The sequence below is a fragment of the Hypanus sabinus genome, chromosome 27 (assembly GCF_030144855.1).
Source record: "Hypanus sabinus isolate sHypSab1 chromosome 27, sHypSab1.hap1, whole genome shotgun sequence".
NCBI classification, from domain to species: domain Eukaryota; kingdom Metazoa; phylum Chordata; class Chondrichthyes; order Myliobatiformes; family Dasyatidae; genus Hypanus; species Hypanus sabinus.
In genome coordinates, this window is record NC_082732.1 from 8,321,090 (window position 1) to 8,336,796 (window position 15,707).

General features: G+C 37.5%; 1 protein-coding gene across 4 annotated transcripts in view; it reads right to left on the bottom strand.

Annotated features, from left to right (window-relative positions):
* Positions 1 to 15,707, bottom strand: part of mtor (mechanistic target of rapamycin kinase) — a 342,240-nt gene that overhangs the window by 215,176 nt on the left and 111,357 nt on the right. For all 4 annotated transcript variants that reach the window (XM_059951708.1, XM_059951709.1, XM_059951711.1 and 1 more), the window contains 5 exons: positions 13,856 to 14,106; positions 7,959 to 8,045; positions 5,724 to 5,891; positions 5,144 to 5,256; positions 4,700 to 4,862 (listed from right to left, as the gene is read on the bottom strand). In XM_059951708.1, the coding sequence (XP_059807691.1) occupies positions 4,700 to 4,862; positions 5,144 to 5,256; positions 5,724 to 5,891; positions 7,959 to 8,045; positions 13,856 to 14,106 (782 nt within the window). The remainder of the gene's footprint in view (positions 1 to 4,699; positions 4,863 to 5,143; positions 5,257 to 5,723; positions 5,892 to 7,958; positions 8,046 to 13,855; positions 14,107 to 15,707) is intronic.

Genomic DNA, 15,707 nt, shown 5'->3' on the forward strand with positions numbered 1-15,707 from the left:
AGTTATAATCCTGTCTCCAGATAAGTTCCCTCACGGTGTAGAAATGAGTTCAAGGGAGAAGCTTTTTTTTTGTCACCATCAGTGTTGTCCACGCTCTGAAGAAAAGATTCAAAGTCCTTGAATTTTTGTTCAAGCGAGCAGAAACAAAATATCAACTGACCTGTTCAGGTAGTTAACCCCAAAGTATAAATGTAAGATCAACCAAAAAAAAAGGGAACAAGATTTGCACAGATGAAAAATCAGGAACAGAACATATAATTGCCGTTTTAAGAATGAAATCAGTGGATGAAAACATAGATTACAGGATTAGATAGATTATTACAAGAAAGACGAGTAATTCTCTGGGCTGTAACATGATAATATTCTACCATTAAATGCTTAACATCATAGATTAACCACTTTCATTGTGAAATACAATTGTATATCCCAATTGTATTCAGAACTATTAACACACTCTTAACTGTCACACTCTTAACACCCTTGCAAGGCACATCCGAAGTGCAAGAAGGCAAATCACCATTTAGGCCACATCCACACTAGACCAGATAATTTTGAAAAAGCCGGTTTCTAGTAAAAACAATAGGCGTCCACACTATGCGTTTTTGATAGATAGAGATATTATCATTGAAACGGAGATTTCAGCGTATCTCCTCCTCCTGCGCATGCACAGGACACATCTACCAAAAACAAGCAACATGTTTGGTGTTGAATCTCGGTGTAGAAGTGCGCGTTTGTGTAGTTACAGACTAGAAGAACTTAAAACGATGGACAGCTGTTGGCTCTCACACAGGAGAACTTAAAACTAAATAAAACAAATACTGGAGCATACGGCGGCAACCAACTGAGTTCAATGACAGATTGACCAAGCTGACGACGAATATTGAAAAACTGACTAACTCTGTTGCATTAATAAAGCACATTGTTAAATGTATAAAATACGTCTGCGTCAGTGTTATCTTGTATTTCCATACAATATTACATTAGGCTGTTACACATCTATTGTAAGAGAAGTACTTGCATGAATAGGTAAACCACCTTCATACGAGCAAGGACAGAAAACAGGGCAAAGTGAGTATACTTATTTATTCAGTAAGTAGTGGGTCAAAGTATTTGTTGAGTACATTTCTAACTCTTCTGGCTTCAGTCTCTTTCCCTGTTCTGAAATTGCTAGGTTGCTTTCAAGAAAACAATGAAATAGCGTGCTGCCGTCTGATAACGTTTTCAGAAGTCTCCAGTTACGCTGTCCACACTGATCTGCCTGAGCAGCGTTTTCAAAAATAACCCACCCTGGAAAAAGTTTCTGAAAAGCTCCGGTTTCAGGGGACAAAAACGCTGTTTTAGTGTGGACAGAGGGTAAAAACAAAGAGAAAAAGCTTTGGTTACAGATTTAACCTTAGGACTGACATTTCAAGCTTTGTTGAACCTATCCTCTGTATGTCAATTTGGTAAATTACTGGCAAAGAAGTATGACCTACAATTTAATTGCTTATTATTTGCCACTGACAAACTGTCTGAGTCCACCCTCAGTGCTAAAGAGGTTTCTGTTTTTGACGAATATATGCATCATCTTTTCAATACTTTAAAACCTTTCACTCCTCATCCTCAAAAAGTGAACTAACTTACACTAAATCTCCAACACCTCATTTTTCTCATGACTATTTTATTACTATAGAAAATTCTAATATCAAGGAAAAGAGAACTTCCAGAAAGGTATTCTAAATTCATGAAAAATACTGGTGCTGATGATACAATTAAAAATAAAATTGCACTGAAAATAGTAAGTTAGGAATTCAGGTGAAGTTTTCTCCCCCCACACTCTAGACACAAATAATTTCACTGTTCCAGCTGTACTTGTTGAATGGAAGAATTTAGCTAAATTCTAGCATGTTAAAAGACATATATGCATGCTGTGCAAGATTTCATTAATAAAATTATTCCCTTAATCTGCTCTCTATTCTAAACCACTTAATGTCTTCTAGGAATACCTCAAAAGGTATCACTCTTCAGTGCTCAGCTTTACATAGTAAACTACAGTATGCCAAAGACTATTAAAACATTTTTTGCCAAATCCGTTTTAATTGCTAAATAGGAAAAAAGTTTAAGCAATTTTTTCACAACACACATCCTACCATTCAGTGAAAATAAACACTCAACTTCTCCAGATACAGAACCTAGCAAAAAAAATAGCAGCTTTTAAATCTTAATTCCTTTCAGTAAATCTGCATTCTAAAGGTATAGGAGTCTAGGTAAACCATTTATAAAGTGCTTATGTTTAGCAATCCTCTCAACCAATAATTAACACACTACTAATCTATCCTACCTAAATAACTTACTTGATTTATACCAAAAAGAAACCACAATCAATGGGGTACGAATGATATAGTAATACAAACTGTGGAGATGCTAAGAATAGCATTAACAAGGAAATGAATATCAGCCTTCCACTTTTCTCAGGCTTCTGTCTGGGTACAGAAATAGACTATATTTTTATAGTCTATACTTTTGTATCTATTTATATCTATAAATAGTCTATTTTATATCTTTATTGATCCCTTGGGATCAATAAAGTATGTCTGTCTGTATCACCACTTTTTCGATGACAAACCCTGCCATCTTCATCAGGGATGATGCCTGGGCATGTCTAGTCTAGCGGGATTTACACCCTACTGATTGGTTGGTCCTCATCCAACCCGGTTTCTGCTCTCCCACCTTGTTCACAATTGAATTTCAGTTCTTACTGAGAGCGAGACCTTCGCCTTTGTTAAAATTATGTTCCTCTAGTTTTATTTCAATGGCTTCTTTTACTAGGCAGACCCAAAAGCCATGGGCATGGCACAGTGAATTTGTGCCACTGAAATCAATCTATGACCATTGCAAATGCAGTGTACTGCTACCATAAATTTCTCCAGGTAATCCAAACGGATGCACCTCATGTGCTTCTTAATGTAATGTGGGTTTCCACCATACATTCCGTCCGGCCTATACGTTGTATCGCATTTACAGGTAATCCTGGAAACGCCAGCTGACCTTGAGTCCCAGGTCATCTTTGGCCCGCATAAGCTATGATTTGAGCTTCCTTATAGTTTTGTGGATGGTAGTAATCTGGTATTTCTTCAGGATCCTGGCAATCCTTAAAAGAAACCATGGAAATATAGGGAAGACAGCCAGTAGCGACAAGATCCTCTTCGTTGTTCAGGTTTCCTGGTTTTTCCGTCAGGCCTTTAAAAACCTGATAGATTTTCTTCGCCTTGTAAAAAAACCAGTTAACATAATGGGAAGCACAGTGGAAACTAGAGGAAAAGAATTTTAACAAAGACAAAGGTCTCGCTCTAAGTAAGAACTGGAATTGTATTGTAAACAAGGCATGAGAGTGGAAACTTAATTGGATGAGAACTAACCAATCAGGAGGGATGGACTACGGGGACATAAATACCACCAGACTAGACATCCCTTGTCATCATCCCCGATGAAAATACAGAGTTTGTCATCAGAATGTCGATTACAAGTGATATTTGTACCAACTGGAAACACGAGAAGAATTTATTTGTCATATATGCCAGGAAAGCACGAGTTTCTTTTTCAGACTTCCATACATTTTTTGAAGCCTTTTGAAGCTATGTCATTCTTAAAATACAGAACAGTCAACTAAAACTAGAGAAATTCAGATGCGAATTACAATACTGAAGAACCAAATGAAGGAAATTAGTCTGTTTTAGCTAATACGTCATCTTTCTCTGCAGAATTAAGGAACAAAAACTGCACAAATCCAAACATGAACAAGTTGAGAAAACAGGTCCTTTAGCTCAACTGATTTATGATAACCAAGATTCCAGTCTAAGGAGGTCCCATTTGCTCACATTTGGTCTATATGCCTCTAACAATTTTTTCTATTTAAGTACCTGTCCAAATGCTTTTTGAGTGGGTATTGATGTACCTGCTTCAACCACTTCGTCTGGCAACTTATTCCATATACCAACCACCCTCTGGCTAGAAAATATTGCCCTTCAAGTTCCTATTCAGTCTCACCTCACTCAATTAGTTCTTGACTCCACAACTCCAGAAAAGTAATTGCACACTGTCCCTATCTAAACTCTCATGATTTTATACCCCTCTGTAAGATCACTTTGCATTCTGCACTGTATTCCAGCTTCCAAATGCTAGAAATCTCAGCCTCATCTACTTCTGTTTTCTCTCCAGAACTTGCGTTATTTGAGTCTTAGAAACATCCTCATAAATCTCTGCACTCTTTCTGGCTTAATGGCAAGTTTCTGATAGCAGGGTGATCAATGGACTGAAAGTAGTGGTTTCAGCTCTGTAACTACAGTGAAATGGTGCCCAACACTCACGAACTAAAGAACCAAACTTTCTGAGCAACACAACACTTCATCACCAGCCTCTATATCACCTCACCACATTCCCCATTTCTCAATGAGACTACCATTTCAGATTAGCTTTAAATTATTCACTTATGACCATAAATATCTGAATTGAGATTGAGTAAGTTCATTCCATATTGCTCTCAAAACACGAAAGTGAAAATACCATGCTCTCAATTAGAATCAAATCCTGTCCAAAAGGTGAAACATTTTCACTATTTCCACTACCGAGCAATAATTTAGAACAGTAAATACATATACATGTAATATAGTGTAAACTTTTATATCTACATTGGAAACATGGGTAAAGAATTTGTTTTCACCTTTTTCCCAAGTTGAAATACTAATGAAGAAAGTGTGTCCATTGCAGTTTGACGTAATTCTGGAGTACAATCCAGTGTACGAACTATGGGATGAATAATCCTTGAGGCATAGTCTGTGAAGTCCAAAGATTCTGTCAGGCGATCCAGAGTCTCCAAAGCCACCCTAATGTATTTTTGAAATAAATGAAAGTGTGATCAGCAAGAAACTAGGCCAATTTTGTCCTTCCTCTGTTCAATCATATTTACATGTCACCCAAGGTTTGTATTCCATATTTTTGGAATCTATTATTTTACAATATTGCAGGTCTTCAATAACTCTCACTATGTGTAGATGCAATTATTTTGCCATAATTTACATTGTTTGAAATAAAATCTTTGGTAAATATTTTTGAAGGGGCTACAGAAAATAAGAAATGGTAAGAAGATATACAACTGAAGACCCACTTTCTAGGTGTCAAGGGTACTTCTTGTCCATCAAATAATTTGACAATTGGAGGAAGCAGAAGATGCAGATAATCATCCAGGTTGGCTCCAAATAGTTGTATTGCGTTTAATAGCTGTGGGGGGAAAAAAACAGAAAATCTAAACAACAGAACAGAAATTTATTTTCATCAAGAATTGTGAAAATACTGAATAAAGATTTAAAAAGAAATTAAAACACACATTTCCCACAAATTGTTTAGGATCAAACATAAGCTATGTATAGTTGCAAGTTTCCAGTACAGCTAACCTTTATAATTCATTCAAACTCTTAACCTCAATAGCACAGGGAATTCCCAAAGACATTAAAGACTCTAAGGCACAAAGAAGTCTATAGGGAGGCAGAAGGGAGATCTAATTTCTAGACATCAACATAGCATTAAGATAATCTAGAGAACAAAACAGATATTGAATGGCAACAATCAAATATTTTCCAATTTTAATTAGGAAGTACTGCATCAGTAGAAGATTCAGCAGAGGTTTTCAGCTAAAAAAAAACATGGTGGTTAATTGCTTAATGATATTAAAACTTTCCAGGGCTCACCTTGATTGTGACACTGCGTCCTGTACTGGTGTCATGCATGAAGACACGTAACATGTGAGGAATCAGCTGTGGCAGATAAAGCTTAAATTCCCCTCCCAAAGCAACAACAATCTGCTCAATAACCAGAATAATGGTGTTCTGCATTTGATTGTTAAGTGTCCAATATTCCTGTAAATGATGAAAGATCATACTTTTTAAAATTAAATATAAATTTAAAATTATTTTTAAGAAAAGTATCTGATTGGGGAAATGAGACTAACTGAACTGCTCAGGGCCAGCAGAAATTTGAAGGGATGAATGGTCTACTACTATGCCATAGGGAAATACAAGAACATCAATTTAAAAAGTGATAAGGAAATATTGCAGTAATGAGTTAATGCCTGGAACTTTGTAGCCAACAACAGGAATGCCTTTACTTCCATAATTTCAAGTTAAGTTCAAGTAGATGGATATTCAACCACACACATGTCCAGCTAGATGTTCAAGGTAACCTTAAGAATGGACATTGAATCCTGCACTTCCTATTGACACAAGTACAAACAAATAAGCAAGTCATTCTTTACTTATTGTAACCAGGTTACACTACTGCAACCCAAGGACATATTCGAAATATAATTACTCCAACCAATTTTCTTATGCAGAGTTACCTTCAACATTTTGAGCTGAAACACTTTGGAAATATTTCAGTTCTCCAGAACCAGCATGTTTAAAATAGTCTAACTATTATACCACATAAGTTTGGAATGAGCTTCAAACAAGGGTAAACTCAACTTCTTCTGGAAATCATGCCATTGTTTCAGAAATGAATAGTGCAGAAAAAGCCTATCATTTAGCCTATTGATCTATACTAGATAGCAACAGATGCTATGCTTCTCCTTCAAAGTGTATACTTCTACAATTTCAAGTCAAACCCAGTTCAAGTTTATTGCCATTCCATAACACACATGTATACAACTAAATAAAACATCATTCATCTGTGGCCAAGATGCAAAACACAGCGCATACATAGTCACACATTGCATATAGTTACAAACCAGCACACATAGTCACAAAATGAATATCAGCACAAGCCCCAAGGTGGCATGGACTGAAGACTGACAAGCTGACATGAAGTGTAGGGTGTGTGTTTAGTAAGGCAGTGTAATGTTACTGGAACTATTATAATAAAACAAGTAGCAATATAATGCAGGATGAGAGTGTCTGAGAATTGCAGATGGGGGAATGACGCAGGGCAGAACATTCAGACAGGGTACATATGCACTAGTTCCGAGAAACCAAATAACTCTCAAGCTAACAATACCTCTGCCAAAAATTCTCCATCTTATGGCCAAATCTGTCTACTTTATGGCCAAATGCATCTCCCGATCAACTCTAGTGCTATGGAATACCTATGCTAATCCAATTCTGGCATCTCAAACGTTGCCAATGTTAAATCGCTCCACTATCAAGGTCCCCAGGCTTTAATTTCCTCTCTGCCTTTCCGTGTTATTGTTTCTTTTAAGCAGCTCTTCCAGATCTCCACATGTGCTTCTGTATTACTTTGAGTTTCATCATGCTCAAGTAAAGCAGCTTGTGAGATTCTATCGTATGAAACTGCTACTGAAATTCAGTCATTGTTACTACTGTTGGATCCGACTGGTTTATTCTTAAGACTGTTTAATTACTATTTTCTTTGCAGTTTAACAATTAATTATCTGCTTGTATTTTAAGTAATTATTTATATACAAGTAACTGCTTCCTAGTGGTCAGAGTATGTAAAGTCGACTGTTCAATGTTTTCCTCTAGTGGTTACACTTGTTTGATTCTGGAAGTTTCTCTTGGTGCTTCATTATTTAAGGGCTTTCAGATTGATTGACTGACTCTTACCTACAAATCTGAAAGGAATCTATGGGTGTAAAAAAGCTGACCACAAGGCAGCACTGTTCTTAGGTCTTTTGACTCTCCCTCTCTTCAATTAGAAGACCTTTATCACTGTCTGTTTTCAGCTTTCATTTTAATAAAATGAGCCTGAAGCAACAAGGTTCCTGCCTCTTTCCTGACTTCTGAGAGAACCTTGAATTAAAACATCAGAGTCCAACATTACTGAGTTAAAAATACACCATATAAAATCCATACGCATGAGAACTTTTAATGGAATGCAGTGATCCAGTCTTTTCTAAATAAAATCCAGCAATTTTAAAACCAATGACAAGAAAGATTTAAAAATAAACAATGTAACTGATAAATAGTACTCACCTTAATCAAGGCAAATATGTCATCCATATAGGGTCGAATGTGAATTTTCACAAATGAAACAAGCATTCCCAGCTGCTGGAACAAAAACTGCAAGAAAAAGTAGTTCTTACAGTTTAGAAATAACACTTGTCACTTCAAAATACACTTAAATACATGATTTAGAGATAACATTCTTCATCATGTCCTTTTTTGAATAGTACAAATTTTAAATAGTAACCTCAAAATCTAAGTTCCAGCTGGTTATTGGCTTCAATGTGTTAAACTGCAGACACAAGGAGGAGCAGGTCTGTCAGTATTTGCCCAACAAAATATTTTTGGAAAACGTCAACTTTATTGACAAACTTGCAAATCAACTTGTCTACAAACACTTTAATTGTGGTCAAATGAGGTGCAAATTTTTAACCTTAAAACCAACCACAACCCAAACTCAGGAAATCAGTTTTTTAAAAATTTACTTGACTGGCGGTTAACCAAGTATTGGTATGAAGAGTCAGAATCATACAGATTGGAAACTGGCCTTTCCACACGACTCACCTCTGCTAACCAAGTTGCCTGCTTACATTATTACCATTTTCCTGCATTTGGCCCATGTCCTTCTTTTCCTTTCTCTATCCACATACTTGTCCAAATACTTCTTAAATGCTACGACTGTACGCATCTCTACCAAATTACACAACTTGTACAATATAGCCAACCACTGTGTGAAAAACTTGCCCCTCAGATCTCCTTTAAATATTTACCCTCTCAACCTAATTCTAGTACTCTAGCTTTTAACTCCAATTCTTTTGGAAAAAGACTATGACTACCTACCCTCTCTATGTCCTTCAAACACTTATAAACTTTTTTTTTAAGATCACCCTCAGCTTTCAGCACTTCAGTGAAAACAATCCCCACCTATCCAATCTCTTCTTGCAACTAGCCCGCCATTCCAGTCAATGTCCTGCTAAATTCTCATCTTCATACTTTTTTGCTCTGCCATATCCATTCCATACCATGGTAGTTAGAACTGCACAAAATATTCCAGATGTGATCTATCAAAATGTCTTCTACAACTGCAAGGTCATATTTCAGCTCTTATACTCAGTGCTCTTGTCTCCGAAGGCATGCAAGCTAAATATCTTCCTCACTACTCTAACCACCCATGTCACCATTTTCATGGATCTATGATACACCATTGCTTTTTAAGGTCACTGCCCTTTATGTCTGTACTGCATTGGAAACCAGAATTGCATAACCTCACAGTTGTCTGGATAAAGTTCCACTTTCCAAAGCTCCACCCAATTTTCCATTTGATCTATGCCTATCCGTATTTTTATGCATCCACATTTGCCAGCCAACAGTCATTGCTCCACCAATAGTCACATCAGAATTATTAGCAGTGTACCATGCCCATATCCATATCTGATCCCTGCAGAATACGAGACTACCAGACAGAAGCACAATCCTACACCACTACCCTCTGCCTCTCATCACCAAGCCAATTTTGGATTGAATTTGTCAAAATATCTTGGAATCCATGACTTCCCCTTATGAATACCTGCTTTTCCATGTGATCATAAATCAAATCCCTAAGAACTTTTCCAATCGTTTCCCTACTACTGACAAGGGGCTCATGGGCCAATCCCTACTGTCCAACATTAGCTATCCTCCAGTTCTTCAGTCCCACACCCGAGACTAAAGATGATGCAAAAATCTCCATCAGTGCCTCAACAATCACTTCTCTCACTTCTGATGACATTCTGTTATAAATTCATCAGGTCCTAGGGATGTTGTCCACATTAATGAGCATCAATATTTCTAAACACTTCCTCTTTCCTAATACACGTGCATTCTAGAATATTAGCATACATCTCCCTTAAATCTCTATCCTCCTTCTTAGCTAATACTTTCATTAAGTATTTAGGACACCATAAATATCCCCTTTAGGCCTCTGAGTGTACCTACTCCTTCACTATAAAACCATAAGACATAGGAATTAAGAATTCAGCCCATTGAGTCTGCTCTGCCATTCCATCATGGCTGACTCATTATCCCTCTCAATCCATTCTCCAGTTTTCTCCCCATAACCCTTGACATCCTGAATAACCAAGAATCTATCAACCTCTGCTTTAAATATATCCAGTAACTTGGCCTCCACAGCAGTCTGTTGCAATGAATTCCACAGATACACCACCATCTAACTAAAGAAATTCCTCCTCACCTCTGTTCTAAATCACTCTATTCTGTGGTTGGGCCCTCTGGTTCTAGACTGCCTTAGGGAGCACCCTTTCTCTATTATTTCCACTCTATCCATATTCACTAGGTTTCAATGAGATTCCCCCTCTAGCTACTAATATATTTATAAAAGATTTTAGAAACCTCAGTTATGTTTCCAGGCGATCTCATATCCCCCTTTTTGGCCATCTAATTGATTTATTAACATCCCGCAGAAACTTCAAATAATTTATTTGAGCACAATTTCCTACAAGAGGCATATACTTCTTTCCTTTCCTGATCAAACCCGTAATTTCTTTTGGAGACATGAGAGAATGCAAGTGTCGGAATCTGGAGCAATACACAAGAGGCTAGAAGAACTCAACAAGTCAGGCAGCTGCTATGGAGGAAATGTATAATCAATACTTCTGTTCAAATGAAAGGACATGATCCGAAATGTCAACTATCAATTTCCTACTGTTAGGCCATACTCTGGAGTTCTGCAAAATAACAATTATTAATTTCACCAGCAACCATATCTGAATGTGATCTATAGATTGAACTTAGAATGTAGCTTAGAGCAATGTTCTTCCTTCCCTGGAGCTGCAGACGGGGGTTGATAACAAACCAGGAAACACCCATTCACCTGAGATGTCGGCAAATGCATGAATGCAACATGAATGACAGAGGTGACTAACACTCATTTTGGGTGAGTTGGTATGAAGATCTGGGGGGTTGAAATTATGTGCAATTCAAAGGAAGCATTACGAATGCATTGTAACTAAAAAAAATTCTCCTGTTGTTACTTCTGTTAACATATAAAATGTGATGTAATATTGGGTCAGGAGGCCTCGTCTTCCATGAGTATCTCTAGTATGATACATGCTTGTTTTGTTGAATTAAGGCTTCTATATCCACTAGCTTCAGTATCTCTCTGGTGACTTTGTTCAGTCACACCTCCTCCATAGATGCTGCCGAATCTGCAAATTTTCTCCTGTAATCCACTAGTTGCTCCTCATTTTTGTTTGTAAACCAAGGTTTCCTAATTTTACCATCTTTACTTCTTACCCTGATAGGGATGTATTGACTCCGAACTTTTATTACTTTAATCTCCTCCTACTTATTTGATGTTGTTTTTACTTTTAGGAGTAACTTCCAATCCTCCTTCACACATCCAGTCTTATACGAATGACCTGGTTAAGATTTCTAATGCTATGCTGTGCAATATTTTTATTTCAGCAGTTTTCTGCAGAAGTAGTGTGTGGTGTTAGTAATTGTGTTTCGGCTAAAGGTAAGGAGCCAAGTTGTCTAGCTTAGGAGTGCTGTGTCAGCCAGTTATAACTTTCTGCCCAATGGAAGAGTCAGGAGAGCTGGGCAGGATCAGAGTAGTTTCTGAAGGACAACAGACTGGTTCGGGGTCTTTTGGGGTGGGAGCTGCTAGGTGGGCACGTGCTGTAGAATGTCATTCTAAGGAGAGAACCCATTGTAAGGAGTGCTTTGTGCAGATTAATGGCTGCAGGGAGTAAGGACCAGTTTCATTCGAGATGGTCTTTCAGAGAAATTAGGATTGTGGCGGGTGCCTTCACAGACCGTGGGTCCAGGGCGAGTGAAGCAATACACTTGACTACTCCAGAATCCCTTGCAGGATGCATTTAATAAATTCCACCCCATCTAGACTCCCACACCCAGACAATTTTAGTTAATATTGGTAAAGTTAAAATCCTTCACAATTACAACTCTGCTGGTTTTACATCCAACTGCTATTTGTCTATATTTTTGTTCTTCCAAATCCAGCTGACTATTTGAAGACATAGAATACTCAAATCAAAGTGATCCTCCTGTTCTTACTAAGTTCTACCCTCAGAGCTCCATTTGCCAATCCCTTCAGCATATCAAGTACTTGTGTACCGCTCATCCCAATTAGCAGTGTGACACAACCTCATCCAATCGGAAACCATCCATCATGCCTGTTGTTAAAACAGCTAAACATAAATTGGGGCACAGATTTGGCTCATTGTATAAATCCAATTGACCTTGAGGTAGCCCTGGACTATCCTACTTAAGCGTTGTGATGGGAAGATAAAGATGCTGAAAATACAAAAAAGCCTAGCAGAGTTTGATAATTGGTACACCTATAAAAATCTTCCATATTCCAGGTGCTAATAAGCTCATACAGATTTGTTTCTCTTTAAAACTGGATTTTAAACTGATGCTAATTACATATAAAAAGAACAGGGAATAGATTGTCTCAGATCAGAACAAAAACAAGTAACAGAGTAAGAACTGGATTAATAACTTGCAGTGTTATGTATTGTTCACGTTAACAAACAACACATGTTTGGGGGAAGCCACAAGTGTCTGACTCCAACAGTTTGCCCACAATCAATCACTTTTAACACCACACTGTACAGTGACAGTGGTCGCAGTCGACATACTGCTGCAATGCACCCACACAAGTGCAGACCTGTATCAGGGATGAGGAAAATACTGTGGGCTAATCTTACAATTCAGGAATGGAACACCTGCAGTCTGCATTTTTCTCAGATTATTCTATATTTTGTTTTCAGTGAACATGGCTTGGCTGATAACAGTAGGTGAAGGAACAGGGAGAGTGTGGCAGAAAGAGTTGTTTCTATTAACCTTATGCTATAATTATTTGTGAGTTAGCTGCTCAGGCTCATGTGAAGAAATAGAAGAACATAATAGAATTGGGATTTAAATGGAGAATTCCTGACTCACTGACATCATCTTTATTGAATATTAACATAACATCCCTCAGGTAAAATCTGTAAGATCATGGGATGGACTGGAATAACACCACACTTTTCTCCAAGTCTCAGCTATTTGGTTTGGGCACAGCATCACCTTAACTCCACCATGGATGGTCTTAAGCTCAGCTGCAAAAAGAGGGTTGAACCTCCTGCAACCTCATAGCTGGCAACCTCAACTCGTAAAAACCCACTACTACAGAAAAGCCGATAGACCAAATACCTCGTCCCTGGGAGAGACCACATCTTCATGTGGTAAAAACAAAAGCCACAAGACCGATTTAATCTTCCATTGGCCTAGGGCTGAATACTCCGGCGAGCTGCTGTTGCTTGCCTCTGCCCCAGTAAGGTCAATGGTCTTAAGAAGAGACAACATAACTTTGCACATAATCATTATGCTTCTTACAAAAATACTTATGCACTTTTTACAATAGCGTAGCACAACGCTTTACAGTTCCAGTAACCTGGGTTCAATTCCTGTAGTTGCCTGAGAGTTTATACATTCTCCCAGTGACCACATGGGTTTTCTCTGGGTGCTCCAGCTTTCTCCCACAGTCCAAAGACGAGGTTAATTGGTCATTGTAAACTGCCCTGTGGTTAGGCTAGGATTAAATCGGGGTTAGTGAATAGTATGACTCAAAGGGCTGGAAGTGCCTATTTCATGTAGTATGTCAATAAATAAATAATAAATAAGTTATATTATGGTGCAGTATTTTCATTACACAATAATTCTACAGAATTGCCTAAATAATATAAATGCGCCTTAAAATACAATAGTTCCTCAAGCTCTAATAAATGCTAAATGCATTATTAAACCTAAATGCCACCTGTTCAACAGAAGCACGAATAAATTTAACACCTTTCAGGATGTTAGGTAGATACTCCTGGGCATTTAGATTTTTACAATTGTGGGCTCTCATTCAAAAATAAACCTACCTCTCGAGTATTGGCATCACACACTCGGATAACATTGAGGAACGTGGGCATAACTTGAGGCAAGAACTGGACACACTTTAAACCCAAAGACTTGAAGATAAAAGTGACAGCCTGAACAACCATTGTGTGGTGGTTTGAAAGAGACGTGTCTCGCAAGATACGCATGAGGGTTACAATGGCAACAGCTGGGTAAAATTCATCCAGTGGTAAATTCCCCATATTCACCAACATTTCACTGGTGCTGTAGTCAGCTGCAATCAAAATAAAGAGTAACAGTTTAAAGAAGGAATCCCTTTTGAATATTAAAAATTGTAAAGCTGCAGGCCTGCTGGATCGAAAAGGTTTCTGATCATAGCCAACCTATGAAATAGTAACTTCTTAGTCTAGTGTGAGGTTATAACAGAATTATATAGAAAAGGGCCTTTTCTGAGGTGTTCACAACATCTTTAAAGGCAGAAAAATCGCAGTGAAGGATTGTAGAAGCATAAATATTAGCCTCTTGTCATATTAATAAACTTGTTTCCCTTTACAACCTATGCTTTAAAATGGGAAACAAAAATAGGACCATGTCTTACTAGGAATTAACTTAAATTTTATATTAAAGACCAATACTTAACAATCTAGCAAAGAAACAAAATGCTGGAAGCACTGAGTAAGTCAGGTAGGATCTGTGGAAGATGGAACAGAGTTCCAGTTAGAATTTTAAATGAGTAAGGGTCTTTGACCTGAAACATTAACTTTGTTTTACTTACAGGGCATGAAGGGCAATAGGGAAAAAGCAGGAATTTGCAGCTGAGAAAGAAAATTGATCAGCCATGATGAAATGGCGGAGCAGTCTCGATGGGACGAATGGCTTAATTCTGCTCCTGTATCAGATCAGATTCAGATTTTTCCACAAATGCTGCCTAACATATTTAGTGTTCCAGTATTTTCTGTTTTTGTTTCAGATTTCCATTTCTGTTTTGGCTACGACTCAATGACTGTGCCATTTGCCTTCTGTTGTATGGAAAAACTTATGATGTACATGTCAAAGCAAAAACTGAGCAAGGCAGTTGAACTGTAAATACTCCCTCAAGCAGCTGCAGGCAGTAAAACAATCTTAAGCAGTCACACATCAGCAATAACATGAACAGTATACCATTTTCCTTCAATATCTGATCCAAAAGGAATGTCAAGCATAGATAACAACAAAATCATCACGTACACAAGAGATTCTGCAGATGTTGGAAACCCAGAGCAGCACACACAAAATGCTGGAAGAACTCAGCTTTCAAAAAACGTGTATAAAGAGATCAAGCCGTCGGCGTTTTAGGCTGAGCCACTTCATCCAGTCGCCATATTTACAAACAATAAGAAAGGTATGGCGATTGTCAATGGTGCAGACACCACTAATCTAATTTTATTTGTTGTCCATGTTTTATATTGACATTTGAGAATAACTTAACTTCCCTTAAACTCCATAGCACTGCAAGAGAAATAAATAACCCCCTTGAAAACAGTCATAATAAATCTTATTTACAACTCCTTCTTAAACCAGCAGGTAATTACAATTACAAAACATTTTATTACAAATGCTGCATTTGCTGCTTAATCCATAAATATTGCAAAAAAGAGAAAATGCATCAGATATAATGTTTTAGTATTAATAGTCAATTTAGTTTAAAGGGGTGCTCAATATCATTAAATTTTATTACACAAGGTCACACTTGATTTCCTAAAGTGCCTATAGATGAAGAGACTAAAAGGTATAACCAACATTTGCAAAGTCAGACAAGGACAGTGTTTGTTAAACCCAGTTTTGCAGCACCACTGATATCATAAATTATATAGAACTAACATTTAATAAAGCCAC